At 48.3% G+C, this 26,403-nt stretch overlaps 1 protein-coding gene across 5 annotated transcripts in view; it reads right to left on the bottom strand.

The window, feature by feature from the left end:
• Positions 1 to 26,403, bottom strand: part of LOC138582170 (protein D7-like) — a 1,409,716-nt gene that overhangs the window by 46,060 nt on the left and 1,337,253 nt on the right. For all 5 annotated transcript variants that reach the window (XM_069653210.1, XM_069653214.1, XM_069653212.1 and 2 more), the window contains one exon: positions 25,479 to 25,561. In XM_069653210.1, the coding sequence (XP_069509311.1) occupies positions 25,479 to 25,561 (83 nt within the window). The remainder of the gene's footprint in view (positions 1 to 25,478; positions 25,562 to 26,403) is intronic.

Here is a 26,403-nt window from a genome sequence, read left to right as displayed (position 1 = left end):
TCCGGAGAGGTGTCCAGTCCACTGGCATCAAGCAGTGACTGCCTCAGGTCATCAAACTGGCTATGGCCCGAGATAAGCTCATCTGGAACCGGAACCAAGCCGTCATCAGAGCCTTCATCTCCCTCTGAAATGTACTCCAGGCGGGGAGAGGAAGACCTCTGGGGACCAAAGCAGTGCCTGACCTTAGCCAGAGCCTTTCTAGGGGCAAACCCCGTGCCACGGGCCCCTCGGACACCACCGCCTCGAAAGGCGTCGAGGGCGCCGAACGAGTCGGCAACGGCAGAAAAGGCGTCGATGACAGCTGCAGTGCCGCCAGCATCGGCGGCGGCGAAACAGGCCTCGAAGCCGGAGCTCAGAGCGTGTCTCTCGACGAACTAGGCGCGACGGCGTCAACGATCCCCTCGGAGGCGGAGCCTCGAGAGAAATCGTCGACGACCTCGGCGCCACAGGCGTCGACGTCTTCTTCGAAGACGGCACAGGAGCACGTGGTCTCGAGCGCGTCGAGGACCGGGACCTGGAACGGGCATAGCGAGAACGGCTACCCTTGTCTGAGCGGGACCTCTCCCGCGAGCCGTGCCAACCACCCGAGCCCAAAGGCATACGAGCAGTGTCTCTCGACCGGTGCCGACCGACCCCACTCAGAGGCGCGGACGGACCGGTGCCCTGCGATTCAAGAATCGCTAGCATCTGCTTCCCGAAGGAAGCCCATTCCTCCGGTGTCGCTTGCATGGAGGGATAAGCGACCCGCCGACGGGCGGAGTCCTCGGAAGAGGACGGGGAAGGCGACCTATGCCAGCGCTTCTGGGAATGCCTCAAAGAGGCGGAGGAGTGGCGAGACAGACTCCTGGAAGGAGACCCACTGGACTTCCGATGATGACGCGGAGAGTCGCCCCTCGAGTCATCCGTCGAAAACCCTGCAGACCTCGACTTCCGGGCTTAGACACCCGGCCTACCGACAGCTTCTTCTTGCGATCCCGCATGGCCTTTGCCGTGAGCGACTGACAGTCGACACAGTCGTCCGTATCGTGGGCCTCCCCGAGGCACCAGAGGCAGGCGTCGTGCGAGTCCGTGACCGACATCTTGGACCCACAGTCCCCGCATTTCTTGAAGCCCGGACGCGGGGTTGAAGACGAAGTAGACATCGCCACGAACAGGTCTTCACAAAAAACCAAACAGGTTCAACGAACCGAGAATCGAAAACAGCAAACTCCAACAAGTCGAGGCGTACCGAGATTCACGAAGCGAACACGTTCACGGAAAAAACAGAACTGAGGCTATGTGCATCGTGCGTCCTACTTATCACATCGGGTGACGTCGGCGGAGGTCCTCGGGGACGCCGCATCGACGCAGGACGCAGACGCCAAAGATTTTCCAAAGCAGCACAGCTGTGGACATTACCTATCAGATATGGAATACGTCGGAGGACCCAATCCCCTCGAATAGCACAGTTGTTATGCATCTGACTATCCATCTCGAGATGGCACTTCTGGAAATGCGGTCTCCTTCTCTGCCTGGAGCTATGAAGACAAACAGTTGGTCTGTTTTCCTTAACGGTCTGGTTTACATAGTAAAGGACCGCCCTCCTCACATCTAGTGTGTGGAGGTTTACCTCAGCTGAGCTTTTTGGGTTCTGAAGGAAAGCCGAAAGCTCAATGGACTGGTTCACATGAAATTTAGAGATGAACTTGGGAGAGAGCCTAGGATGTGTACATAAAACCAGTTTGTTCTTTTGTATGACAAAGAAAGAATCATGCACTGACAATGCTTGCAATTCACTAATGTTAGGCAGAATTGCATGCAGTACCCTCTGGGACCACCACATACATTTAAGACTACAGGTTTAAGCAAAACCAACCTTTGGTATAAGTCTGTACTACACAGTTTTTGGTAGCGAGCTGAGCAGCCAGGCTTATCTGAAGAGGGAATGTGAGCAGTAAAAGGATATTACGCAGAGGTCTTACAATCACAGTGGTTCAAGTAGACACTTACACTCAGGATTTCTTGGTAAAACACTTATTAATTTATTAAACAGTCATTTAGAAAACATTCACTAGAAGGAGGCAATTTAAGATGCACAAATAAACTTCAATACCAAACAAACACGTTTGAGTAAATTAGGCTACCCTGAAATATGAGCAAAATGGCATTTGTTACTTTAAATGGGAGTAAAAAGGCACAAGTTCATAAAATAGACCACAAATACTTTCTTAGGCAGTGCAAATAGTTTCAGTTCACTAGAGGACTTGATTCAGTTCAATAGGCCCAGGCCAAAGTCAATAAGTCAATGGGCTAGTGTCTTGGATAGGAAAGAGCAGTTCTAGTAGTAAACGTTAAAGTCTTTGCCAAAGTTCTCATAAGTAGTTTGTACGAAAAGAATCATGTTGGGTCACAAGCTGATTAGGCCTTCAAAATGGGAACATTTCACGAACTTTCAAAGCGAGAGGTAAATTCTCTCAATCGGGATGGCACAGTACCTTAATATGAAGAAAAGATGCAGCTGAAGACGTTGGTTCCTGGCAGTTCCTGCAGATCTCGCTGTTCGAGCCTCAGTCATGGGGACAAGAGGGAGGACGTTGGGGGGGAGGGGTGGGGGAATCCTGCACCGCACGGGGACTGGTCAAACAAGCTGGCAAAATCGAAGATCTTCAGTTCGAGTAGCTGTCATCAAGCACACAAGCTGGTGTCCTTCCCCCCTGGTTAACCCTAACCAGCTCAGAGAATGGTATACAAGTGGCTTATGAGTTGATTGGTCCTACCAACTCAAAAGGAAGAAGTCGTCCTTGAAGGGGCTTCGCTGTCGAGATGAACTTGGCAAATCGGACCTGCAGCAGGGCTTTACTGGGCAAACGAACGGTCCAGGACTTGCAGCAGCCGTCCTCTTCCAGCTAGTCTTTGGTTCTTTAATTCCAGTAGTCGACTCTGCTTTCCAGTCCAAGAGACTTGCGTTTTAAAAAGTTTTCTCCCTTTCATTCCACCTAGCTGTCACTCACCCAGCAGGGTGGCTGTCCTTGCCGGACAGTCAGCCAGCCAATCACACCAGAGTGCATTTGGGTCCCCTAGGAGACTAAGCAGAGGGAGTTTCAGGCACCTCCCTCACTTCCTGCCCACCCCAGACACTGAGGCGCCAGAGGCGGTCTTCAGTCCTGAAGCCCGCCAAAGGCGTACGAACAAAGGGAACAAACCTAGTTTGGCGCGCAGAGACAAACTCTAGAAGGACCTTTCCAAAAAGAAATGGTGAAAAATGAAGACCGGGACCCGTTTAAACAAAGGGGCTTAAGACGCCATCTTGAAAAACATGGCTCCTGCGATTTTTAGCTACCGGTGTTCGCTGTCGGGAAAAATCATGCTAGTTTGTTGTAAAACCACTGCCACCAGCCATTTCATTAGGAAAGGGTAGCATTTGACAGCTACATGAGTTTCTAGACAAAGGGGATACTAGGTAACCCCTCCAGCACTCTATAGGAAGATAGTGTGCCGGGTCTAGGAATTTAAAAAGACTAGGAAAGTCAATTTTTTTTTTTTTGTGTGTATAATCGCTACAGATTTTTTAACAAAATACCGAAGTGGCAGAAACAGTCCTGCGCGCTTGCAAGTCGAAGGTGATAAAAAGTTAGTTTGAAGATGCCAATGGAACATTGGTTTTGGTCTGTGACGGTAGGATCACGTTGAAGATATGTTGCATGATGTTTATTGTGGCTAACTGCCATGTCTGTTTGTCGCCGTCTAGCAGTTTGTTCCAACAGGATTCTTCGTCTTGAAGAGTAAAGTTTGAAAAAATGTCTTTCAGGTAGATAAAATGATAGTCTTTCGGCGCAGGACAATTCAGGAGTAAAGTCAATTTAACCTTACATTCTCTGGGAAACAGTTTATCCCAGAGAAGGTATTTAAACCTTTTGGAAGTCTAAAAGACATCCCTGGGTCATAGGACTGAGGGTGCTGTGTAACACACATGAAAATATGATGCCCATGGAGTTATCTAAAACTCCATAATCAAAGAACACAAGATTAAAACACACATCAAAATAGATGAGTGGGAAAAAAGGCTAAGAACTCTTTCCAAGTAAAAAAATCAAGTCCTCAAAATCCAGCAAAGTTGCTGGGGGTCTCTAAGGTGAAGGTAATTAGCACATTTAGGAGAATTCTCCCGAACAACTAACTTCTTGTGGAAGTAATAGCCACCAAGAAGGCAGTTTTGTAAGTCAGGTGTTTAAGACTTGACTTGTGCATCGGCTTGAAAGGGGGTCCCATGAGCTTTGCGAGTACTACATTGGGATCCCATCCTTGCAGTGGATTTGAAATTGGAGGGTGGAGTCTCTCTACCCCCTCCATGAATGCTTTGATGACCAGCAACTTCCACCACAATACTTTATTGTGGGAGATGGTGTAAGCCGACAAGGCCGCCAGGTGCACCTTTATAGAGTTGAGTACTAACCCAGAGTCTAGCAAGTGGAGCATATAGTTTAGAATGTGGGATGGGGTACATTCTATGGAGTTTGTTTAGACTGGCACCAAATTACAAATCTCCTCCACTTGTGGAAATAACAGTGTCTAGTGTTTGGCTTTCGTGCCTCCTTGAGGATATCCATACACCTCTGTGGTAGGTTAAGATGTCCGAACTCTATGGACTTCAGGAGCCATGCTGCCAAGTTAATCGAGTGAGGTTGTGGGGGCATTGAACACCCTGTGTTGAGTGAGTAGGTTGTTCTGGCATGGGAGTTTGATGGGATCGCACATCGCCAGTTTGTGCAGATGTGGATACCATGGCTGTATTGCCCACATAGGAGCAGCTAGGATGAGCGTCACTTGTTCCTTGTGGATCTCCTTCACAACTTTGTTCAAGAGAGGAGTCTGGAGGGAGGGGGAAAAGCATAAGCAAATCTCCCTGACCCGTTCATCCATAGGGCGTTCCCCTTGGAGCCTGGTTGGGGGAAACTGGACGCGAAGTCTGGGCATTGTTTGTTTTCACTTGTAGCAAACAAGTCTAGCGTGGGGAAACCCTACTGAGAGAAGAGGTGGTCTACGACCTTGGTGTCTAGTTGCCACTCGTGTTCCTCTGGTTGGGGATCGCTGCTCGGTGAGTCGGCTAGAGAGTTGAGTTCCCCTGGAACGTGTTGTGAGGATAGGAATATTTTCCGTTTGAGTGCCCATTTCCAAATTTGTTGTGCTAGTTTGGACAGATTTGGAGAATGGGTGCCCCCCTGTTTGATGTAAAACATCGCTGTAGTGCTGTTGGTGAGGACTTGCACTGACTGGTTTGCTAGGTGCATCATGAATGCCTGAAGGAAAGATGCTCCAGTTTCTAAGGGTGCACTTGGAACGGCGATCGCTGCTGCGAAACAACCCAGGAGAGTGATGGTCAGTCCACCGGTTGGTCCAGGGACACTTTCAAAGGCTCAAAAGGCATGCATCCTTGAGCAGGGGTCGGGACTGGTTGTTCCCATGTGTGAGGGGTCGGGAGTGCGATGGAGAAAACATTTGGATGATTTTTCAAATTATGCCATTTTATGAAATCATAAATTATCAAATACCTCACTAGCCCTACTCTGACTAGGATTTCCCTGCCTATCAAAATTAAAGGAAAACAATCTAGCATAGGATATCTGACCCTCCTCACACAACATCAAAAACAAAGAAAATATATGGCAAGTCATAATAACATCACAATGATATTCACACTGAACCCCGCCAGTAGTTCCAGCAGATTGATGTGGTTCTGCGCCGTGGCAGGAGTCCACAGACCTTGTGCTGTGTGATGAAGGTGATGAGCCCCCCCACCCGGTGAGTGACGCGTCTGTCGTAACTATCGCCTGCACTTCTGGATCATGGAAGGGTTTACCCTTCAACAGATTTTCCCTTGTCCACCAGCGACGGCTTTGTACCAGTGTGGGCAAAACGACCACTAGATCGTCCCACTGACCGCTTGCCTGAGACCACTGTTTCACCAGCCACTCCTGCATGGGTCGCAGGCGTGCGTGCGGTACCAGGTAAATGCAAGATGCCATCATGCCTAGCAAATGCATAGCTTTACGTACGCTTATCTGGCTGCCGGCCTGATAATGAGGTATTTGCAGTAACTTATTTTGGACTCTTTCCTCTGACGGGAAGACTAACCCCTCTTTTGAGTCTATTAAAGCTCCTAGGAATGGTTTGGTTGTGCTTGGCACTAGGCTTGATTTTTTCTCGTTTATTGAGAAACAATTGAAAGAGAAGGTTGATAGTTCTTTGAATGTTTGGCCTGCAAATTTGGAGAGTCTCCCCTATAATCAGCCAGTCCAGGTAAGGGTACGCTGGGATTGCTTCCCTGTGCAGGTGCGCTGCCACCAGCGCCAGTACCTTTGTGAATACTCTTGGTGCGGATGCCATTTCGAAGTTTATCACTTTGAATTGGTAGTGCTGGTTTGCCATCTTGAACTGCAAGAACCTTCTGTGCGCTGTGAACATTGAAATATGAAAATAGGCATCTTTCATATCCAATGTTGTCATGTAGTCTCCCCGCTTAGGCAGGGGGATTACTTCTTGTAGCATAGTCATGCAGAACTTTTGTGGCTTGACGTAGGTGTTTGCAGGGTGTAGATCTAATACGGGGAGCGCATTGTTAGATTTCTTTTAGCACAAGGAAGTAGGTTGAATAAATACCCTTATTTACCGGGATGACTTCTGGGGCGTCCTTATGGAGCAGCGTTGAGATTTCCTCGAGAAGGATGCGTTCTTCCTTCGAGTGAGTCTTTTGATGCGTGGGATGGTTCTGTGGTCGCTGGATTAGTTCCACACAATAACAGCCACCACGGTGGATAGCACCCATTTCTCTGAGGAGATTTCCTCCCATGCTTGGGTGAAGTTGGAAATACACCCTCCTACTGGAGTGGCATGGTAGGGCACCTGAAGCGGGTAGTCACTGTTTTGGAGGTGTGGCTCCAACTCTAGAAGTGGAGGCCCTCAACCCAGCCTCGAGATCTGCTCTGTCCCCTTTGGTAACCCTGTGTTATGCTCACCTGGTCTCTGCGGGGACGTTGGAGCACAGTTGGAGCCCTCCCTGGATTCAGCTCCCCTGGAGAGACTCTTGCCCCCCGGCTGCTGCCCAGTACACTGTTCTGGATGTTGATACTGCCTCTGTGGGAACACGAGAGGTAATAAGAAGGGGGTGGTGGTATCGTGACTCTCTTCGATTCATAAGTGCCAAAATGAGGTGAGTAAGCGTTTACCCATATAGGCTCACCTGGTATTTAGTGAGGGCGAGCTCTCCGTCCTGCTTCTCATCGGCAGGGGTGCTTCCTGATGACCCAGTTACTTCAGTGGTCCATTGATGTGGTGGCCCAGACCGGTTGTGACCGAACCACTTGAAGGTAAGAGTTTTCGTGTTGATTATTGTTCATATGAGTATTAATTCCATGTCCCATGATTCAAGTTTGTTCCCTTATGTCTTTCTCTCCTACAGGTGACGGCGACCCAGCGCAGCCGGTGCAGGACTTCGAATTGTTCCCCAAGAGGATGACAAGTTGGAATCTTAAGGTAAGCGCGAGATGCGATGGTGCATGACCTAAAATAATGTCCAATCAGGTTTCTAACCTTATTTCTTCTTTTCTCCTGCAGGGATGGTCTGACGGCGTCCTGAGAAGAGTTGCAGAGCGTGCACCTGGTGGCGGTGAAGGAAGTCTGACCGCGATGAAGCAGACTGGTGAGTTGTTGCTCGAGTAGAGAGTAAGTGCGCTCTGGCCGGTCACGGATGGAGTCACTGCGAGCAGGTAAGAGGTGCTTCAGAGACGATTCGGCTGGTTTTGATGGTGGAATAAACGGTTAAGTGCGCCTCCGTGATGGTTTTACCGACTCTGCAGGTAAAATGCTTCTCCGCCATGATTTTGCTAAACAGGTAAGTGGCTTCTCCGAGATGGGTCGTTGGAGAACAGGATGGATGCTTCGCCGAGAAGGTTAATCAGGAACATAGTTAAGGTGCTTCTCAGGCGGTGGTGAGCGTTACGCTGGTTGGGCATAATTAAGCGAAGGCTAGGGTGGGGCAGGCTTAAATGGCCTGGTCTCGGCCACGCCCCCTCACTCTGCTAGATGTTCCACCCTGCCACTGCCAAATGCTTCTGCACATGCAGCTTCTTGGATTCCTGTGGCCACGTCCGGCCCAGATGCGAGTGACTGACTGAGATGGAATGGAATAGCACATGCCCAGGGGAAATGGTGTGCAGAACACACTTCATGAGCCTGGCGCCAGGACTGGGTCCAGCTGGACCCTTTAGGGGATGAGGACTGGGGTTCCAGTCCAGTGACCATGACACCCTGTGAGGCCTTGCCTTATTACCGCAGGACGATCCCCGATTTTGATTGTAGCTTGAACCCCTGTGAATTTTGGCAGCGAAAAGCCACGAAAATTATTATTACCTCTACCTTGGGATTATTGGTAAGCTGGCCCAAGTACTTTAAGGTGTCGTATTCCTCTTTAGCAGATTTTAGGGCATCTTCAACAGCCTTTCCGAAGAGGACGTTGGGCTCAATAGGCATATTAAGAAGCATAGCTTGAGTCTCTTGCTTGAAGCCGGACTGGCGTAACCACGCATGTCTCTTAATTGTTCCTTCTATAATAATTCTGCCTGCATTGTCAGCAGCATCTAAATTACTTTTCAGAATGCAGCTAGAAACTCCTCTGCCTTCTGCCGCTACCAGGGCCAATTGTGTCTTAAGGGATTCAGAAGCTGAATAATAATGCGGACACATCATCCCAGTCTGGTTTGAGCTGTCCCCTGATAGAGAGGATCTGTGAGAGCAAGGCAGAAGAGCTTCTCGATGCATGGATTAACTGCCCGCGTCTGGTTAGGTGTCTCCAGAGAGGGCTAGATCCTCCGTTGGATAGACTGCAGGATGGGAATGAACTGCGTGACTGCTTTTTTATCACCTAAAATGTCCTCAACAAAGTGTTTGTCTTGTGGAGTGTCCTGTGTTTTATTTAAAACTGCTCAGCTGCCTTGAGGAGCATGTTTTGTAGTGGCTGGTTGTCTATTGCCCAATCTGCTACTGGGTGGAGGGCGAGGCGGGGGGAGGAGGGGAGGTCTAGTGTGACGGGAGAGGCTATGTTATAGATATCTTCCTAGTCATTGCCATAGTTCTGTTCTCTGCCCTCCTGAGCTGTGTAGGTGTCTTCATTGTCAGTATCTGGGTCATACGGATTAATGAAGGGTCGGTCCTGCTGGGGTGGGACAGCCAGGTTATCAGGACAAGACCTTTTAGGAGGGGGCTGAGGAGTAGGGGCATCTACAGGGGTTTGGAAACCAGAGGCAGCTGTAGTGGGAGGGATGATTTGAAAGTTTTTGAAAGAATCTGGGTGCTTTTCAAAAATCTGCCAGAAAGGTTATCCTTCTCACGACTATCAATGTCCTCACATGTCCATTGGGCCGAGCTTGGAATGGACATAGGTCCTAGTGGAAAAGCCTGACCTTGAGATAGGACTGGGACTTGAGGTGAGGGCTGTCCCTTGTTCTATAGAGCTGCTGACAAGGATTCCTCTTCCTGTGGAAGTGAATACTTTTCCTTGTGTGGATGGGAATTCTCCCTGGGTGTTGAATGGGACCTTTCCGTCCGAGGGGTCTTGGAAGAGTGCTTCTTGGACTCCTTCCCGTTCAGTAGGCTCTTTGGGAAGTGTTTAACAAGGGGGGCTAATCCCCACTGTTTAGGGCTTTTAGCCGTCTTTGATGAGGCATGTCTAACTTCGGCTGTGGAGTGAACAGACGTCTCGTCTGCCGACATGTGACTTTCGGGAACGGATTTAGTCACGACATCTGTGCTGTCGACAGTCAGGGTCTGTCATGCGGCGATCAGGACCTTGAGTGCCCAGAGGACAGGGATTCTGTGGACCTCTCCCTAGATGACGTGTGTGAGCCCTTGGCTGCGTTTTTAGTGGTAGGGGCAATGTGAGCACCGATGCCGATGAGGGTCATCCCCATAACAGGGCCGCCGGCCTGTCTGTTGGGGTCGGGGCTTGCGCTTGGGAAACCAACGTTTCCCCGTCGCCATCCGACAATGCAGCGTTGCTGCCATCGCTGTAGGACCCCTCCACGTTCATGGTGGCCTTGGCCTGCATGGCGTGGTGGGCCCAGAGCTTAGTTAAACAGTCCTTTAACGTTTTAGGTTTAAAGAGCTTACAGGCTCAACAGTTCCCTTCGACATGATCCCGTGGGAGACAAAGGTTGCACACCAGGTGCTGGTCGACCCTGGGGAATATTTTGTTGCAACTTGGGCACAGCTTGAAAGGGGTTCTATCCATAATTAAATGAAATGGCAGCTAGGCGAAGATAATGTATGAAAAGGGGTAAATGCATTCTCCAATGTCCTCCCCCCTCGCTCTTACTGTGTGGGCCGAACCGGTCCTCCAAGGCCGAAAGGATCCGTCGATGGGAGTCCTATTCGACAGTCACCGTCTTCTCGGCTGTCTGAGATGTTCGATAGTCGGTGAGCGAAAGATATAAAGGCTAGGAAGAATAACTAACTAATTGATTAATCAATGGTGTTATGCCGATATCAGAACTCTGCGATGGCGGAAAAAAACAATCTGAGGGACCTCAACGCATGAAGGACCATGGGTACAGTGGACGTCACATTAGCTTGTATTACTGGCACGCCCTGTCGACGTCCCTTTTCAAATTGCGAAAACAACTGAAATACTCTGCAGCTTCCACTAGATGTCGGCCTATGCACAGCATGTGATCTAAGCAGATTCCACAAGCCTCAGAAAATATATATATACATACATATACATATGATACATTACTCACCGTAATCGTATTTCTGATGCTTGTATCTGCTTAGATTCACATGCTGTGCATAGGCCGACATCTAGTGGAAGCTGCTTGTTTTTCGAAACTCGAAAATGGGAGTCGACACAGGGCGTGCCAGTAATACTATTCCTAGTGTGACGTCCACTGTACCCATGATCCCTCACGCGTGTAGGACCCTCAGATTGTATTTTTTCTGACATGAGGTAGCATTACGAGAAGCGTGAGTACAGATAATCCAAGCAGATAGATAGAAAGGTAAGACTACAAGCATCCATGCGCCTTCTCTCAGAGGGGAGGCAGGGTGGGTCGCATGTGAATATAAGCAGATACAAGCATCAGAAATACGATTACGGTGAGTAATGTATCCCTTCTGAGGCTTGTGGAATCTGCTTAGATCACATGCTGTGCATAGATTAGCGAGCAGTACCTGAAGGAGGTGGGATGTGAGAAGGGTCATGAGCAAATAAATGTCTTAGAACCGCTTGTCCCACTTGTGTCTCTGTCTTGGAATGAGTGTCAATGCAGTAGTGCTGAGTAAAAGTATGAATAGAGCTCCAAGTAGCTGGTTTGCAAATGGTGTCAAGGGGTACATTTGCAATGAAAGCCAGAGTGGCCCCAATCAATGCCTCTTGTAGAGTGGGCCCTAGGCGTGAAAGGCAGAGTTTTTTCAGAAAGTGAGTAACAAAGCTGGATACAGTTAATAATCCACTTAGAGATGGCACCTTTAGAGACGCAATCCCCCTCTCTGCCTGTAGCTACGGAGACAAACAGCTGATCTGTTTTCCTAAGCGGTCTGGTCTTGTTTACATAGTAGAGGACCGCCCTACGCACATCTAGTGTGTGTAGTTTCACCTCAGTCGAGCTTTGTGGGTCTTGGAAGAAAGCCAGAAGCTCGATGGACTGGTTCACGTGGAATTTTGAAATAAATTTAGGTGAGAACCTAGGGTGTGTGCGTAAAACCAGTTTATCTTTATGGACAGTAAAGAAGGGATCTTGCACTGACAGAGCCTGAATTTCACAATCTTCTTATAGATGTAAGTGCTACTAAGGCCATTTTGTAAGTTAGGTGTTTGAGACTGCTTTTTTGCATGGGCTCGAATGGTGGGCCCATGAGCTTAGATAGCACCACGTTAAGGTCCCATCCTGGTGGTGGGTTTGAAATAGGAGGGTGAAGTCTCTTTACTCCTTCCATGAAGGCTTTAACTACTGGTACTTTCCACCACGACACCTTGTTATGGGAAGTGGTGTATGCCGACAGGGCTGCCAGGTGTACCTTCAGTGAGTTAAAAACCAGTCCTGCATCCAGCAGGTGGAGCATGTATGTAACAATAGTGGAAGGAGTGCAATCAACTGGGTTGATTTGTTTATTCTGGCACCAGATAACAAATCTCTTCCATTTGTCAAAGTAGCAGTGCCTCGTGTTTGGCTTCCTAGATTCTTTTAGGATGTCCATACACCTCTGTGGTAAATTGAGAAGTCCGAACTCTATGACCTCAGGAGCCATGCTGCCAGGTTCATTGAGTAGGGTGGAGGATGCACTGTTTGACCTTGGTGCTGGGACAGTAGGTTGTACCAGGCCGGAAGTTTGATCGGTTCGCACACGGCTAATCTGCGTAAGTGTGGGAACCATGGTTGTCTCGCCCACATGGGAGCAACCAGGACGAGCGTCATCGACTCTGTTCATCTTGTTGACCACCTTCCTGATGAGGAGTTGGTGGAAAAGCGTACGCAAACATTCCTGACCAGTTCATCCACAGGGCGTTCCCCTGGGAGTTTGGTTGGGGGAACCTGGATGCAAATCCTGGGCATTGTCTGTTTTCGCTTGTGGCGAATAGGTCTACAGTGGGAAAGCCCCACTGAGAGAAGATATCTTCTACGACTCCTCTGTGTAGACACCATTCGTGTTCTTCTGGGAGGGGGTCTCTGCTTAGAGCATCCGCTAGAGAATTGAGATCCCCTGGAACATGTTGCGATGACAGGAAGATGTTCCGTCTGAGTGCCCAGTTCCAAATTTTCTGGGCAAGCTTGGACAGATTTGGCGAACAAGACCCTCCTTGCTTGTTCAGGTAAAACATGGCTGTAGTGCTGTCCGTCCGGATTTGCACTGACAGATTTAGCAGGTAGGGATTGAACGCTTGAAGCGCTCTCAATACTGCCAGAAGCTCTAGCAGGTTGATGTGATTCTTGGCCACTGAGCGAGACCAGAGACCCTGAGCTGTGTGGTGGAGATGGTGAGCTCCCCACCCTGTCAGGCATGCATCGGTTGTGACTACGCCATTATTTCGGGATCGTAAAAGGGGTTTCCCCTTGGACAGATTTTCTCTTGTCCACCAGTTTAGGCTTTGTACAAGTGTTGGCGAAACGACCACTAGATCGTCCCACTGACCACTTGCCTGAGACCACTGTTTCGCCAACCATTCCTGCATGGGACGCATGCGCAGGTGCGCGTGGGGGACCAGGTAAATGCATGACGCCATCATGCCCAGCAACCGCATTGCTTTGCTTACCGTTAACTGGCGACCGGACTGATATTGCGGAATTTGCAGCAGTATATTCTGTATTCTTTCCTCGGAAGGAAAGGTCAACCCCTCTTGAGTGTCTAGGATAGCTCCTAGGAACTGTTTGGAAGTGCTTGGCACCAGACTTGACTTTTTCTCGTTTATTGAGAAGCCCAATTCGAAGAGGAGGTTGATTGTCCTTTGAATGTTTGTTCTGCAAATTACTGGGGTCTCCCCCGTGATGAGCCAGTCGTCCAGGTAAGGGTACACCGGGATTGCCTCCCTGCGTAGGTGTGCTGCCGCCACCGCCAGTACCTTGTTGAATACCCTTGGAGCCGAAGCTATCCCGAAGGGCAGTACCTTGAACTGGTAGTGCCGACTGTCCACCTTGAAGCGCAAGTACTTTCTGTGCGCTGGGAACATGGAAATATGAAAATAGGCATCTTTCATGTCCAATGTTGCCATGTGATCCTTTTTTAGGAGGGGGATTACCTCTTGGAGAGTTGTCATGCGAAATTTTTGGGGCTTGACATACTTGTTGGCAGGCCCCAAGTCCAATACTGGGCGCATTGTCAAATCTTTTTTTGGCACAAGGAAGTAAGTTGAATATATACCCTTGTTTACCTGGTGTCCCGGGACGAGTTCTATCGCGTCCTTTGCTAGCAGATTGACGATCTCCTTGAGGAGGATTTTTTGGTGTTCCAAAGAGTGTATTCTTTGTCGTGGAGGATGGTTTCGGGGACGCTCTAACAGTTCTATGCAGTACCCAGTGGATACTGTGGACAGCACCCATCTGTCTGATGTGATCCCTTCCCAAACTTGGGTGAAGTTGGAAATGCGTCCCCCTACTGGGGTTGTGTGAGAAGGGACCCTGAACGGAGAGTCACTGTTTTGGTGGAGGCGTGCCGCCTCCTTTACTGGGACTGCCTCTGCTCCTACCACGTCCTCTTTTATTACCCCTGCCGTAACCCTGGGTAGACTGTTGGTTATTATTGTTCCACGGTGTACCCTGCTCCTGGGAATAGTTAGATCCTCTCTGGGAATTTTGGCCGCGTGGGCGACGAAAATTGCCATTCCCTCTCTGATTAGGGGGTTTGTTGGTTAGTTGGCCTAGGGATTTGAGTGTCTCATATTCGTCCTTGGCATTTTTCAGCGCGTCCTCGACCGCCTTACCAAACAGATCCAGCTCCACCGGTTTATGTAACAAAGCAGCTTGGGTTTCAGCTTTGAATCCAGACTGCCTTAACCAAGCGGGTCTCTTGATAACAGTTCCTTCTGCTATGAATCTGCCGGCGTTATCCGCGGCATCAAAGGTTTCTCTTAAAATGCATCCGTAAACGGCTCTTCCCTCTGCCGCAACTTGTGCCAACTGGCTCTTTAAGGGTTCTGGGGCAGAGTCTATGAGTGACGCGACTTCCTCCCACTGATGGCAGTTGTAGCTGGCCAACAGGGTGGAGTTGGCAATCCTTTCCTGGTAGGCGGAAGTGGAGGCTACTTTCCTGCCCAAACCATACAGTTTCTTGCTCTCCTTGTCGGGAGGAGCTTCAGACGATGACAAGGGTGTTCCAGCCCTCTTACGGGTGTTAGTAACAACCAGGGAGTCCGGTTTCAGATGCCCCCTTATATACAGTGGGTCTGATTGGGCTGCCCTGAAAAGTTTCTCAATCCTGGGGTCCACTGCCCTGGTGAGATTAGGATTTAAAAGTGAAGGGTCTATCCTTCTCTGAATAGATTTAAGGATAGGGATGGCCTGAGCAACAGGCCTCCTTTCTCCCACTAACTTTTCTGCGAAGTCCCTCTCCTCTTGAGCACCCTGGGTGTCAATATGGAAATGTTCTGCCGCTCGGGACAGAACTTCATTCAGGAGAGGTTGATTGTCGACAGGGGAGTCGGTAATCGGGGGTTCCTTCTCTACCAGGGAATCTACTCTGTAGGTCTCCGGGTCTTCCTCTTCCTCTTCTTGGTCCTCATCATCCCCATTGTAGCCCGTACCAGTTTGCTCTTCCAACATGCCCAAATCTGGATCCGCACAAAAGGATGTATCCCCTTGATATTGGGAGTAGGGCTGTATATAGAAGGGGTCCGAAGACCGTGTTGGGGCTTCAATCCGGGACTTCTTACTTGAGGTATTGGATACTTAGAGCCTGAGGGTGCTGACCCATCGGGAGTATAGGAGAGAAAGTGTTCAGGGTTCTTTGTGTAAAAATCTGCCAATGAAGACATCCTTGACATAACCCTGTCTATGTCATCACTAGACCATTCTTTAGAACTGGGAATGATCCTTTCTGGGGCTTTCTCCACCTTATCCTGACTAGACTTACTGGTTTTAGCAGATGTCCTTGGGATAACAGAGGACTGGGACTTGTCTGTTTATGAGGAGTGGGAAGTTTTTGAGGTGTGTGAGAAGGCTGAGACTGCTTCCTCGGTTTTCCCCCCTCCCCGTGGGCGGAAGAGTGTTTTCCCTGTTTTTTCGCCCCTCCGGAGCCTTCCGACGCCTGGCGTCGAAGTTCGGGGGTGGTGTCCCTATCTTTAGCACGTGGAGGTAGGGACTCGGGAGCCGCTGTTACGCGGTCTGCGGGCGCCGACTCCTGGAGTGCGGTTTGGGGATGGAAGTTGGCTTCGTCTTCAGACGATCGAACTTCCGTTACACTGGGGAGCGAGGCACTCTTGGCAACAGTGGATGATTGTCTGGAGTCATGCGGCGATCTAGATCGAGAACGCCCAGAGGACACCGATTCGGACCGTTCTCTATGTGCCTCTTTCCGAGAACTCGACATGCGCGTCGAATCTCGGTTGGACTTCATGTGCTTTGTGGAAGTGCTGTGGGTAGCGCTTGTGTCGCCGGGGGTCTTCCCCATAGCCGCCCTGCCGGACGACCTTCCGAGGTCGGGGACTTGCGCTCGGCTGTCTCTTGACGCCACGTTGCCCTCGCCGTCTGAAAGTACGGCGTTGCTGCCATCGCTGAAGGCGCCCTCCGCTGCCATGGCCTCCTGATGCCTGGCGTGGTGGGCCCAACGCTTGATCGAACGGTCCTTAAGTGTCTTCGGTTTAAACCTACTACACGCTCTGCAGTACGCCTCGGGGTGGTCCTTCGGCAAGCAGAGATTGCACGTGGAGTGCCTGTCGACCCCAAGGGTACTTGCGGTTGCACTTGGGGCAGAATTGGAAAGGGGTACCCTCCATACGCACCTTGCGGCAGCGGGCTAGTAAGTGTAGGAATATATAAGAATGTACCTATATACCAAAAGAGTGTAGAGTATGTCCACCCCCCACTCTCCCTACTTGCAGGGCTGAGGCCAGAGGCCTTCCAAGGCCCGGGCCAAGGCCGGAGGCCTTCCGAGGCCCAAATCGTCGTGCAGCTGTCGACGGTCTAATTCTTCTCTGGGCCGGCGTAGAGTGTGGAAGTTCGGTGACTCGACGTTGGGGTGGAGAAATGGGTAAATATAACAATATTTAGCAAAAGTATGGCTAAGGCCAGGGAACTCCGCGAAATGCTTCCGACCAGTATGGCGGAAAAAAACGCGTGAGGGATCGTGGGTACAGTGGACTTCACACTACAGATAGTATTACTGGCACGCCCTGTGTCGACGCCCATTTTCGAGTTTCAAAAAACAAACTGATACTCCGCAGCTTCCACTAGATGTCGGCCTATGCACAGCATGTGATTTAAGCAGATTCCACAAGCCTCAGAGATATATATATATATAGATAAAGATAGATTGATATATATATATATATATCAATGCCAAACTCTGATGTTAATCAGGCCAGGCGAGCGGCACTCTCCTTGTTCAAAGGACGAAAACAATCCATCCGGATACCGGGTCTTCTTTAACAGTCAATCTTTATTTTAATCCATCAATATATATATATACACATACATATATACAGTCATAACCAGGCCAGCATCCTGACATGCCTCCAGACAAAGAACGCAAGCATCTGCACGCCTTTGGCACGAGGATCATATCTACAGCTGCTAAAACCATAAAGGCTGTCAACTCCCTTGCTATCCTATCCCGCTATGTTTGTAAGCTGTGATTCAAGCTTGGGCCCAATGACAAGGTAAGGCAGCATCAGACCATGCATTTTCTATAGTCGTGGACAGAGCGGATACCGGGTTCTGCCAAATGGGTAATGGTGCAGTGCTGCGCCACCAAAGGCAGTTAAAAGCCACCAACTTTCGAAGTTATGTCTAATCAAAAGGTTGTTGATCTGCCTTTTGATGGTACAACTTTTTTGGAAAAAAGGTTAATGAGACCCTACAGGCCATCAAGGCTGATACCAAAAGCAGCACATTCCCTTGGCACTCTCCAACAGCGCCGTTAGTCGTTTCGTTCCAGCAAAGGAAAGTTCTCATGGACTTCCGAGGGACTACAAATCCACTTACCATCCAGAAGCTGCCCGCACAACCCAGGAGGGGTATAAAAAAGGTATATCTCAACCCTAAAGAGGAAACCAGCAATGACGCAGAGCTTCCTCCAGAAGTCAAATACCAAAGCAGACCTGTCCAGCCACAGTCCTGAACCCCTTATTCAGCACCCCAGCAGGAGGGCAGCTTGCCAACTTTGTCAAACAGTGGAAACACATCACCACTGACAAATGGGTGCTATCCATCATTCAACAGGGCCATATCCTGAGGATATGGCAATATAAGCACACTCCTGAACTGGGGATTCACCTGATGGGGCTTCACCTGATGTTGGATATTAAGTCCAGGGTGTTTCGTGAATGGAACGACCTCCGAGCACATCTCCATGGCATGTTTCTATCCTTTTAAAGGGGGCTGAGGACTTTGTTCCGGACACAGTGGCTGTTGATATTTTGTCCAGTTTGGTGGGAGGTTCCTCCATGGCTGTGGAAGAGGCTGCTCTTCGGGACCCAGTAGACTGTAGGGCGAATGCCACATTGAAGAAAGCTCACGTAGGTCCTATCTAGCACTGCAGAACAATGTCTACGGTTCATATACGGAATAGAGGAGGGTTCTGAAGGAGCTTCTGGCTTCTCTGTAAGGCTATGGAAGATGGCTCAGAATGCGCTCCAGTACTTGATGTGCAGCGTCTGCTCCAGCTCCCTTCAGATCTTTCATATGATGGTGTTGGTGCATTGACATTGGCCATGGGTCCTTGCGTCTGCTTGTCAGCTTCATTTGAGGGACTGGAAATCCAACAGCTCCCAGAAGGCAGCCGCTCTTAAGCTTCCCTTTGTGGCCAGTAACCTTTTCGGGGACTCTGGTAGACCAGGTGTCCCAGGCGGACAAGCATGCAGACTGGATGTGGCGTAAGCCTGTGCCTCAAGTTTGATGGGTTGAGCGTAGAATGAATGAATGAGAGCATGGAGCGCATGTAGGGTGTTTAGCAGAGGTAGTGTGTTAAGAGTATGTAGCGCGTGGGGTGTGGAGCGGGTGCATAGAGCGTGGAGCGGGTGCATAGAGTGGTGCGAAAGGGTGATGTGGGTGGAGGGAATGGGTGAAGTGGCTGGGAGGAAGGGGTGAAGTGGGTTGAAGGTACAGGCGAAGTATGCGGAAGGTACAGGCGAAGTATGCGGAAGGTACAGGCGAAGTATGCGGAAGGTACAGGCGAAGTATGCGGAAGGTACAGGCGAAGTATGCGGAAGAAACAGGCGAAGTATGCGGAAGAATGGGTGATGTGGATGGGGTTGGAACGGACGAAGTATGGGGTTGGAACGGACGAAGTATGGGGTTGGAACGGACGAAGTATGGGGTTGGAACGGACGAAGTATGGGGTTGGAACGGACGAAGTATGGGGTTGGAACGGACGAAGTATGGGGTTGGAACGGACGAAGTATGGGGTTGGAACGGACGAAGTATGGGGTTGGAACGGACGAAGTATGGGGTTGGAACGGACGAAGTAAATGGGCAGAATGGATGAACTAGGTGGAACGGATGAAGTATGTGGATGGACAGGATGAAATATGTGGATGGATCGGGCGAAGTGGGTGGATAGAATAGGGGAAGTTGGGTGAATGGAATAAGGGGAAGTTGGCGAATGGAACAGGTGAAGTATGTGAAAGGAACGAGAGAAGTAGATAGATGGAACGGAGAAAGTGGGTGGATGAAACTGGTGAAGTGGATGTATAGAACAAGTGAAGTAAATGGAAGGAACGGACGAAGCATATGGAACGAACGGGTGAAGTATGTGGATGGACGGAACGGATGATGTATGTAGAAGTAACGGATGAAACTTGTGGGTGGAACGGAGAAAGTCGTATGATGGAATGGGTAAAGCTTGATCACAAGCACCTATGCTAAACCACCATATCACTTCCCCATGCTTACTCTCTCCCTTTACCACCACTCAAGTAGAACACAGCGATACTATGACACCATTCGGTATAGCTGTTCTCATACCATCACTTGCCTCATACTCCACATCATCCTAACTAAACACAGCTGGTTACGCAGCCAGAATCGGTATGGATAACAACCTAACAGAACTAACACATACTCTTGATCTCCCAACCACCACACCTACTGCTAAGAAGCAGCTATCACATGAATGCAACACCTGCTGCACACATATCCGGTGCTCACATGCACCTTATGACACTCTCTCTCTCTCTCTACTGACTTGAACTTCGGTTCCCGAGGGCGTTCAACCTACCAGCGCCTTGAGATCATACCAATGGTACATAAGGCGCTATTTAAATGCAAAGTAACATAACATACTGTAGTTAATTGGTAAACGCCCCTACATTCCGCCTGCCCCAAAGGTGGCAAAAACATCAATCCCTCCTTCAGGAGGCAAGGTCCCTCCTAAACAAGCGAGTGATTGAGCCTGTACCATTGCACCTCAGAGGCACCAAAGTATGCTCCACATATTTTCTAGCAAGGAAGTCGTCGGGAGGATTAGGCCAATACTAGACCTCAGGAGACTCAAATTCCTCAAGTTTCAAAAAATTCCACATGGTAACACTTCAACACATCCTGGACCAGCTGGAAGAAGGGCATTTTCTCTCCACTCTAGACCTAGAGGATGCTTACTTTCATATCCCCTTCCATTATGGGCACAAATGCTTCCTCCGTTTTCTAGACAGGGAATAAACTACCTGTTCAAAGCTTTGCCTTTTGACCTGAAATCAGTATTCACAAAATTCTTGGCTCTGGTTGTGGCCCACCTCCACATTTGGGCATCCACATTTACCCATATCTGGACAATTGGTTTGTGCCCCCAGTGTACCATCCAGTGTATCACTAGAGTTCTCCGTGAACATCGCAAGATCATGCTTGCATCTACTCAAAATTAATTGTTCTTGTTCACTGTTCCTGGGCTCACCCATTAACACTCTTGCATGTGTCACCACATTTTCAGAACAGTCAGGCAAGATGATTCTGAACAAAGTTCAGCTATCGACCCTTCACATTGCATCGGTCCGCACACTGAAATACCTCCTGGGAATTAGGTTGTCTTGCATCCCATTAATTCCTCACTGCAGACGGCAGAGGAAGCCTCATCAGGAGTTCCTGGACGCCGGTTGGAAATTGGTATCGGCGTCCTGGGAAGACCAGATTCAACTAGTACCGACGCTCCAATAAGCTCTCCAACGGTGGGGCTGCCGCCTCAAACTCACTCAGGGAGGCCCCTTTTGTCTTCCAGCACTTCAGGTCACAGTAACCATGGATGCATCCTTAGACGTTTGGGTAGTCCACACAAGATTTCCAAGCAAGGGGTCTGTAACCCAAAAAAAACCCACCTTCATATCAATGCTCTCTAGTCAAGAGCAGTGTTCTCGGCCCTGAATTCTTTCAAGCCTCTGCTGCATAACAAGGTGGTTCGCTTCTTCACAGACAACACCACCACCATGTTTATATAACGGCAAACAGAGTGGGATCTGCTCTCAAGTTCTTTTCTATCTGCGCAGGCACAGGCACTGTGGAAATGGACTGTGCACAAGGCATGTTTCTACTTCCCTTTCACCTGCCAGGCATCCACAATGCAAAAGCAGACTCACTCAGCCGTGGACTCAGGTCCCGCCACGAATGGGAGCTTCACCCTAGCCAACTGCATCTAGGGTCATCCAGACATCGATCGGTTTGCTACAGCAACCAACAAGTAATGCGCAGAGTTTGCAAGCCGGTTTCACCAGGAAGGGAGTCGGGGGGGGGGGGGGGCAGGGGGACACGTTCTCATTCCAGTGGGATGATCTGTTATGGTCTGCGTTTCCCCCAACCCCTCTGCTACCTTGAGGTGTGAGTACACTGCAAACAGAGCAGCTGCAAGATGATTCTAGTGGCACCAGCCTGCCGTGGCAAATTTGGTACTCCGACATACTGCACCAGTCAGCGACACCCTACACCAGGTTGCCTTCTCTACTCCACCTGCTCTCCAGGTAGGAAGGATCAGTGCTTCACCCCGATCCTGCATCACTCAACTTGATGGCCTGGCTCTTGCAGCCCTAGAGCTTGGAGACAGTCTGCCATCCACAGAATGCAAAAGGATTCTAGCCAGGGCAAGAGTGGCATCCACATACTCCTGCTACAAAAGCAAGTGGAAACAATTTACCATCTATGTGTGCAACTCAACACCTAGATCTGTTGCACATTCAAGCTGCGCAAGTCTTGCTGTACCTTCTGTCTTTAGAAAAATGCAGTCTGTCACACTCGTCCATCAGAGTGCATTTGGCAGCCATTTCACGCTATACATGCACCACGAGTTAGCTTCTCTGTGGTCTCAAAGATTGGTGAAAGAAATCCTTAAAGGTCTGTTCCATGTCTTTACCCCGGTTCGAGCCCTAACTCCAAACACAGGAAATCAATATTGTCCTCTCAAAACTTATGGGCCCATCTTTCGAGCCTCTTTGAAATTTCTCTCCTGAAGAATGCATTCCTAGTTGCCATCACTTCAACCAGACAGGTTGGCGAACTGCAAGCCCTCTCCTGAAAACCCCACTACCTGAGCTTTGACCAGTCTAAGGTGGTATTGCAGACAAATCTGTCTTTCATGCCAAAGGTCCCTTCGTCATTCCACCTGAATAAACTCTTAATTCTGCCAGTCTTCTTTCGCTCTCCATCACCAGCGGAGCAATCTTTATACTCCTTTGATGTCTTCCGAGCCCTCCCATTATACGTGGCTTGCACCAAGGAGTTTCAGAAATCATCACAACTGTTTGCCATCTTTTGTCACGTCACCAAGGACAACGCCCTTTCGAAGTCTTCCATTTATTTTATTTATTGGATAGTTATAATGCACCTTTACAGAAAATGGTTTCAAGGTGCCATTACAAGATGGCTGTCTGCGTGCGCTTATGGAAGACACTGGAAAGTGGTCACCACACTTGAGTATAAGGTTAATAACTTATCTACAATTTAGAGTAGCGTATGTGGCCCCTCCGGCACAAAGGGCCAAAGTACAAGATTTGCAGGTTCCTTCATTTAGTGATCAAGGCGATTGGCAGGACCTCCTGTGCAAACACACAAAAGTTCTATGTGAAGTCTGGTTCTTTAGAGCAGTTCCTCCCAATGGTTGATTCAAAAATCAAGTAGAAATCTCACAGAAACCATTCATGTCCTGTAAAGACTAGTCTGGAACTTGGGGGATCCTCAACTTGTGCAACAAGACTTACCTCTGCGAAATCTTGCCGTCTTTGCATCAAGCGGACAGGTCAATACCTTTGCGTCGTCATGCATCAGTGGATGTCGTCCGAAACTGCTTACCTGCATACTGACCTCTCCTGAGAGCGGCCCTGCATAGAGTTCCAGTGAAGAAATGCAAAAGAAGTCCTTGCACCAGCAATAGCCCATGACCGGAGAACTGCTTCAACCTGCAGCCCCTGGGAAATAAGGGCTGAGGCTGATCAGAAAAACGAGCTTGGACCCTCCTCAACGGACCTGCCAAGTCCTGTAACGATCCAGAGTATGGGGGTGAGTTGCAGCAATACTTACCTGCATCCCTAACTCCCTTTTAAAAGTTTTGATAACGTTTAGAAACATTTAGATAACTTTTGCTTTGCAATTGCTTGTTCACACAAGCACTCCGAAAGTTGGAAACAAGTTTGTTAGTTAGTTTAACTGATCCCCTGACACTTGGAAGTGTTCGCTGGACCCCAGAACACCATACCTTCCCTTTTTCCAGCTTCAAAAAACTGTATTCAACTTTGCTGAACCCTTGTGCACAATACAATCCCCCATGCCATGCTAGGGATGGACTTCTGAAGTTAGGATTGCATCTCTGTGGACTAGTAGTGCTAATACTAATCTGCACCTTTCTTTTCAGGGGGTTGATAAGTATTTTGCCCTCTTCCAGTAATTGGATATATGGATCTAATTTTTTGTATTGGGTGATACCGGTTGTCTAAGTGTGTTCGACTATTTCACTGTGTGCTCATTGTAGAGCCCTTACAAGCTCACCACCTCTTGAAACTTGGCCTAGGCCACTTGCCCTACTACCTTGAATTGGTTTGGCTACAGCTCCCAGAGTTGCCCCTGTCACAATACTAGGTTGGTCTTCTGTCCACCAGGCCAGAGTATAGAAAATCAGTCCTAACATCGGACGACAGGGAATATTAAAGTGCATGTGAGATACCAATAAAAGATACCAATGTTGGAGAACCAGAGTTAAGGTAAATTACGTATTCCTTATCCCATATATTATCTGCAAATAAGTGAACAGAGAAGCCAAAGTGGGGATAATTAGTGTATCGAGGGAAGGGATATAGAATGTAAAGAACAGGAACTCAAGGTTTGAGTGTTGGGAAAGGGGCTTCATATGGAGGAGGGGTGAAATCGAGAGACTGGGAGGTATTTATATTTACTTTAAGAACAGGGAATTCAACGTTGATTAGAAGTTACTTGCAACAAACATTTACAGATGGGCAAGGCATTCCCCTTGAAGAGTGCCTTACAATTGCACAAAGACGAGAACAAGTGGTGAGTCAGTTTATGACGAGGTTCCTGGAATCCAAGAAAAATGGGTCTGAAATGTATGGGTAATCCAAGTGAGTGCATGGTCTTGAATAACAAAGTGTTTAGAAGGGAGAGGTTGCTTGGCCATATCAAAGGTGGGCTAGGACAGGAGAGTTTAGAGGGGTCGGCAGTGTTAAGAACGGTAGAAATGGGAGTGGTGTGGTGTGGTTTTGTTGAAATGTAAACTGTGGAATCGAGATTGAAGGGAATCGAGGTTTTTAGTCTCAGGTAGCTGGTGATACGATCAAATACCACTCAACTCACAGATTTTCGAGTAGTGGGGTGGGAGAAAGAAAAGTAGCTGAGTTATTTCAGTGAGCAGAAGGTTTGACAATGGGTAGAACACAGGCTCATTGTAAACAAGCAAATAAAGTACTGGAGGCAAGAGATCATTAAGGGGCAGCTGTTCAACATGAATGGGGCACTCTACCTTTGATGGTTTAACAAGCAATCCGCTCAGTTTATGAAATTAAGTAGCTTGACACCGTTGGGATATGATTCACACTAAGTTTATTGAATAAAGTCAGATTTGTGCAGCCCACAGCCAGTCAGTCGCCTCCTTCCTCAGTCAACCGTCTTTTCTGAAACACACCAGCTTCTCCACCCACACACACCACATTCTACATTACTCTTGCCACTGGTTATACACTGCATTCAAGGATATAGCCCATCCATCCCTCCTTTCTCATTCATTACATCTCTCCACTTCACTCTTGCTAATTCGGAGGCTCTGCACTTGTCCGCTGCTAACCTTTACCACACCAAATCACCTTTTCAACCTACATAGGTTCACCATCCCATCCTCGTCCCCAATTAAATTAAGTAGCTTGACACCATCAGGCTATGATTCACAGTAGGTTTATTGAATGAAGTCAGATTTGTGCAGCCCACAGCCAGTCAGCCTCCTTTCTCTTTCCTCAGTGAACCGTTTTATCTGGAATCCACCAGCTTCTCCACACACCACATTACACATGCTACATTTCTCATCTTACACTACCTTCAAAGAAATACCTTCCATTATTATTGTACTGTTTTTTTATTTTAAATTGTACAGACCTTTGGACAAAAGCGCTGTATAAAAATCAAATACAAATAACAGTTTACTACCATTGCAAAATGTCAGATTCAGACATTTGTCATCAGTAGGTCATAAAAATGTACACAAATAAAAATGATTCTCCAAATGAGTCATCCAACTGAAATCAGAGGATTTAGTTAGAAAAAACAATGGAAAAAGAGAAAATTATTTTATAAGCAAACTATTCCTAATGAACTTAAGCAACTTACCAGTTTTCCAGGAGTTGGATTTAGAACCCCAATTAGCTGAACCTCTACCAACGAAACCATTTGAAGTTTGTCCTCTTGTATTTCTAACAAAATAAATTGGGAGATGAAAATTAGTTGTCCGGACAAAATAGAAAATCTGTAAGAAAGCATTAGAATGGCTATAGAGCTGGCTATATGGATTATTTGGGTGTCAGAGCGATGAAAGAATTCAGACAAACACTGAACTTTTTAACTACTCTACTCCAAATACTACTCTAGGGCAAATTTGTCAGCAAAAAAGAAAAAAATAAATTGGTAAAGGAGGTGGCGAAGAGGAATGTGGCAACACCCCACCAATTAAAAGAAAAAAAAGCAATTCGTACAAGACAGGTCATCAAAAAAGCCAATTTTGCCAAGATCGACAGGAACAATTAGTTGGTGAGACATATCGCAATAATTTCCCATTATGCAGCATACCTCAGTTATCAATGTGCTATTTATTTGCATTGCAACAATGGAATTCTATGCGTTTCATTTCATAATTCAGCTTGACAGTTAAAGGGTTCCTTGAAAATGTACCACTGAACATTAGTGCATCTATGGGGGAGGCATTTAGGTGAATGGACATAAAACTACAGTGTCAAATCTATAATACATTCTACAATACTTTTGATGGGGAGCAAGGACGAAAGTCAAAACACCATGACCGATACCCACATTTGCTTTATTGGGGAATGCGTCACAAACTGCTGTACTCCCAATCCCACGTGCTGTCCCCCCGCATGTCCATTCCTACTAATGTAAGGGCAAGTCTCAGGACACTTGGCAGGTTTTCAAGAAATGCCGCTTTTGATGAAAACACAAGTCCCATAGTTCTCGTGTGCAGTCCATCTTTGTGTTTTTTTATTTTTCTGACTGGTTCACAGGTGCACAGTTTCTCCGAGTA

The sequence above is a fragment of the Ambystoma mexicanum genome, chromosome 3q (genome assembly GCF_040938575.1).
Source record: "Ambystoma mexicanum isolate Mex_15411 chromosome 3q, UKY_AmexF1_1, whole genome shotgun sequence".
Classification (NCBI taxonomy): domain Eukaryota; kingdom Metazoa; phylum Chordata; class Amphibia; order Caudata; family Ambystomatidae; genus Ambystoma; species Ambystoma mexicanum.
Note: the sequence above shows the minus strand (reverse complement) of the source record. Positions and strands in the feature narration are given on the sequence as shown.